We start from the raw sequence: 4,822 nt of genomic DNA on the forward strand, positions 1-4,822 counted from the left end.
CGATTAGGACTACGTATATAGGCGCCAATTATTCTCTTTTTCCCTTAGCAGTTTTGATAAGAGAACAGAGGTTAGACTCAAATTTGACATACGATTGTTCCGAGCATAGGGGTTGAAGAAGAGGGTCTTCCTTTCAGGATGGATACGGAATGGCCTGATCTATTTAGCCGCACCATAAGCCATAGATGAGCACCCGGTCCCTCCATTCAGCCACAAAATGAGTGGTCTTGACTCAGGCCAACGACTTGTCGGTGCCTCTGTTAATCAGTACAACAAGGCTCTGTTAGCCTGTTGATTTATTGCCACGTATCCGGAGTACTGAGTGAATGTCCTGGCAACTTGGTGATCCTATCTCTCTCTGGTGTTAGAGGAGAAGTAGAACAGTAACCTACCAAAAGAAAAACAAAACCCATCCATTTCATTGTCATGTATCTCGGTGATCCTATCTCTCTTTGGGTCTCGAAGAGAAGTAAAAGAACAGTAACCCACCAAAAGAAAAACAAAACCCATTCCCAACCATGTACGTGGAAGGACTACCTAATTTGAAAAATTGCAAATGCATTGAGGGGGTAAGAGAGAGCGGAGAGGCAGAAAATAGAGAAAAAAATAAGAAGGATCTCGTAAAAAAAAATGGAATATGGACAAGTATCACCTTATGTAATAAAAAAAATATAAAGTATGAATATGTATGATATCTTGCAATGGAAAAACTCGGGTATATATATAAGATATAAGATCACATTAAAATGAAAATGAAGGAAAAAAGAATATCATATAAATTTTACAATTTTGACACAACTTGAATGAATGACCACAAGCTTCCTGCTTGCTGGTATTGAACTTCATTCCTTTTTCTAATATTTGTCAACTCAAGTGCTAATATATGAGTCACCTGTCAAAAAAACAAAAAAGTGCTAATACATATGAGTCCTGCGTTGCCTCCCGAGTCCTTGTCACCACAAGGGAGGGGGCATTACTATTTGCTAATTACTTAATCTATTAATTTCAGATAACACTTCATCATATGTGTAGGGCAGGCCGTGCATGGTACTACTACTCAGTAGTCAGTACTCACACTCTAGTGTTTCTTTGTGTATATATTTGGTTTAGGCCCCGAATTTGGGGACTTTAGCGGTAGAGATTTGAGCAAGGAAGTATTCAGCTACAAAGCGCCTTTGGATCTTCCCAGTTGCAGTCTTCGGGAGAGAGTCGGTTATGAAGACTTTCTTAGGGACCTTGAACGAAGCCAGATTCTTCTTGCAAAATCTCAGCACTTCCTCCTCCCTTATGTCCGTATCTTCTCTAGGAATCACCGCACAGTTTATCTGTTCACCAAAAGTTACAATACAAAGATGCGTTAAACATCCATAACATGAATTGAAAACGCCAAATTTGACCATACAAAGGCTTCAATTTTTCTGGTCTTCCTTGGTTCGGGCCACGGCATTTTGTTCATTTTGGGGCGGACATAATTAAAGGACGTCAGTTCTTTCTTAAATAATAAATATAGTTGTAACTTATGAGACAGGGACCGCATTTAGGTTGATGACTTTGACTCGAGGCCTGCTTACCCACCCCAATGGGGCCAACCCAAGTTCAGTCATTCAAAGCCATGGCCAAGCCAATGATCTCAACTATAATCTATAATGGTGATTAGTGGGTGAATCACAGAATCTAATCACTGTCGCAGTAGGATAGTTGCAACCAGTGAATGTCGTTCACACACGCAAATTGCCTCAGGTTGAAGGCTGAGTAGCCTGAGGACACACACACAGGGCGCTCTTGGGCTTTACCTCTTCGCCATATTTTTCGTCGGGAACTCCAAAGGCAACCGCCTCGGCAATGTCTGGATGAGACAAAAGAACTGCATCCACTTCAATCGGTGAAATCTTCTCTCCTGAAGACAAAAAAATAGGACGAATATTATAGTAAGAAACTATCGGACTTACTCGTCCATAAAGTTTTATCCTGAACTGAGTCGACAAGTTTCTTAGATTTTCTCAAAACTATATCTAAATTCTAAGAACACGAAAGTTATTATTATAAGAACAAAAAAAAAATGGAAATTGATTTACCTCCGCGGTTGATAAGCTCCTTGATCCGGCCGACGAGATGCAGATATCCCTCCGAGTCCAAGAAGCCGACATCTCCGGTATGGAACCATCCGAAACTGAAGGCCGCCTTGTTCGCTTCAGGGTTGTTCTTGTAGCCTTTGGTTACATTTGGCCCCCTAATACATACCTCCCCCTTAACCTCCGCCGCTTGTGCCACACCATTCTCATCCAGTATCGCCATCTCCTGCCCCACTGGCTTCCCAACCGACCCCGGCTTGTGCGCACCGTCCTCAGGCAATGGATTCGTCGCCATCAGATGCGACGCCTCCGTCATGGCGTATGCCTCCAACACCGGAGCGTTGAATGCTTCCTCCAGCCGAGTCAATATAGACGGCGCCAGTGACGCACTGCAGCTCCTTATGAATCGGAGCTCAGGGTACTTTGGCTCCGGCTTACTGAGGTGGCGGTCTAAGATGATCTGGTGAATGGTAGGGACCGCCGTATACCACGTTGCGTTATAAGCGAGCATGTCTGACCAGAACGTGGAAGCGGAAAAGCGTCCCGCAGCTGGGAGAGTCACGGCGGCTCCGGCGACGAGTGAACTCAGTAACCCGGCCATTAAACCGTGAACGTGGAAGAGCGGGAGGACCAGAACGGTTGAGTCGGATTCGGTGATTTTGTACACGGATTTTATGTTATTTACAGAGGAGGCGAGGTTGAACTGCGTAAGGGGCACACCTTTTGGGCGGCTCGTGGTGCCGGAAGTGTGGAGGAACAGCGCTACGTCGGACGACTCGTTGACGATTCGGTCTATCGAGTTTGGAAACGAGACCGTCGTCTTGGAGTCGGATGACGACGAAGACAGATTCGCGTCTTCGTCTTCGTGAGGCAGCGTGACTGTAATGTGGGGGATGTTGAGTTTCGCAGCAGCGGCTTGAGCCGACTGGTTCCCTTCCTGCGATGTCAAGAGAAGCTTTGATTCCGAATCGGACAAATAGAACTCAAACTCTTCCGGAGTGTAGGCAGGGTTGAGCGGTGCAGCCGTGGCTCGGGCTCGGATTACAGCCAAGAACATGACGACGAACTGCAAAACGACAAAATTTATGCACGTAAATACATAAATTAATGGATGAAATCGTCGTCCTTGTACTTGGTGTTTATAATTTATACAAGAAAAAATTATTTGAATAAAATAGTAGCCGAGAAAATTTTCGCAATTTAAAAAATATACCAAAATATTTTCTGATGTTCGCAGCATTGAGAATGCAGGGTAGTGATGTCATGAGAACGAAGAACAGAAACAAGGTAGCTTCGATTAGGGAAATAAAATGGGAGGAGAGAGGAATCGAACCTCGGCAGTGTTGGGGAAGGTGAGAGCAACGACATCACCGGCCTTAATACCGGAGGCGATGAGGCGAGAGGCGGCTTGATCGACGAGTTGTTGCAAACGAGCATGTGTTAAATCGTAGTTGCCGGAAACGGAAAGAGCTCGGCGGGAGGGGAACTTCCCGGCGGCTTGCTTCAACAAACTGGTGAGAGTGAGTTTCTCCATATATTGGCCCTGTATTTATTGTGTTTATTGATATATACTTCTATAAACGAACTGGAGTCTAGAGGTGGGAGATGAAGTATGGATAAATGAATGAAAGAATAGAAGAAGGGATGGCCGGATGGGGGTGGAGAAGGGGGGAAGAGGTAAGGATATATAGAGGAGGAGAAGGGGCGCGTGATGCGTGAAGGAAGGTAGAGAGGGTTTCGTTCCGGGGAGGGCAGGCCGCTACGTGGAAAAAGATCAAAGATGGTCTCATTAGTGTGGGCCAGGGTCGCCTGGCAGAGATGGTCAGTTTGAGTGTGCCAACTGCCATCTTTCTGGTGTACTCTGTCTCATTTCCATACCATCCTACATAGGCTCCTTTTCTTACAAGCAAATTGTTTAAAATTCATTATGATTTTTCGATATTTCTCTTAAATTCATAACTTTTCATAACATCAGCAACCCATGTCAGTTATCTTTTGTTTTCTAAAATTTATTATCCGCTAGAGTACCTTAATATTTATTAACAGAAATTGTTCATGGCAGCATAAATACAATTTTCATAATTAAACTGCCTCTAAATGGTGGATTAGTCTTATTAAACATTTTTTTTTAATAATAAGACCTAAGATGAATTAGGTTGGGATGACGGAGATTCCCAATCAAATCCATGTATTGTTAGAACTCTTTCCCCACACATGGGTTCACGTCCTTGAGCCACTTCACCACCACAATCCCAAAGCTTTCTTTTCACACCGTCTCCACCGATGCGCAGAGAAGGTCCTTGAGGGGATTTGGTATCGCGACGAGGCGGCCTTTGGTCTTGCAGCTAGACAATACGGAGGAGGGGCAGGTGGAGTACGCTGAATTTCTTCACCTCCGACAGAGTAGATTTATAGATTTTTTCATTTCGCAAAAAATTGAGGACGAAATGATGTTGCGCGATCTTAATACTCTCTAATGGAGGATGATCCGGCTTTCGGTCGGATGGGGAGATTGGTTGATTTGCAAAAAGAGGACATTTAGCGTGGTTAATCCGACGAGGTTATTTCGATGCTTAAAACTGATGCCAGCTGAAAAGTTTGGAGAGTTAGAGAACTAGAGATTAGAAAAATCACGTGTACTTGCACCATTGGGGTTGGTGCCTTTATATACTAAAGTAGTCATGGAGCTCACGAAAGAGCTCCAGGATGTCCGGGGTGTGGAGATAGAGTTTGTTCCGCTTCCGAAGAAG

General features: G+C 44.3%; 1 protein-coding gene across 1 annotated transcript; it reads right to left on the reverse strand.

Annotated features, from left to right (window-relative positions):
* Positions 1-718: 718 nt before the first annotated feature.
* Positions 719-3,820, reverse strand: LOC148848622 (putative CoA ligase CCL9). Its single transcript, XM_088951115.1, has 4 exons — positions 3,406-3,820; positions 2,076-3,138; positions 1,794-1,897; positions 719-1,325 (listed from the first exon to the last, which is right to left on the reverse strand). The coding sequence occupies exons 1-4, from the start codon at positions 3,604-3,606 to the stop codon at positions 1,107-1,109; spliced, it is 1,587 nt and encodes a 528-aa protein (XP_088807241.1). The 5' UTR covers positions 3,607-3,820; the 3' UTR covers positions 719-1,106.
* Between the last annotated feature and the right edge of the window lie 1,002 nt (positions 3,821-4,822).

The sequence above is a fragment of the Nelumbo lutea genome, chromosome 6 (genome assembly GCF_056320005.1).
Source record: "Nelumbo lutea isolate HS-2025 chromosome 6, American lotus-T2T, whole genome shotgun sequence".
Classification (NCBI taxonomy): Eukaryota; Viridiplantae; Streptophyta; class Magnoliopsida; order Proteales; family Nelumbonaceae; genus Nelumbo; species Nelumbo lutea.

What these genes read in the sequence shown, in the direction of transcription:
- LOC148848622 (XM_088951115.1), bottom strand. Translation starts at nt 3,606, where the DNA reads ATGGAGAAACTCACTCTCACCAGTTTGTTGAAGCAAGCCGCCGGGAAG. An exon ending in GGAGCTTATCAACCGCGGAG is followed by an intron (nt 1,898 to 2,075) that starts GTAAATCAATTT and finishes TTTTGTCTTCAG; the next exon opens with GAGAGAAGATTTCACCGATT. An exon ending in ACGAAAAATATGGCGAAGAG is followed by an intron (nt 1,326 to 1,793) that starts GTAAAGCCCAAG and finishes TTTGGTGAACAG; the next exon opens with ATAAACTGTGCGGTGATTCC.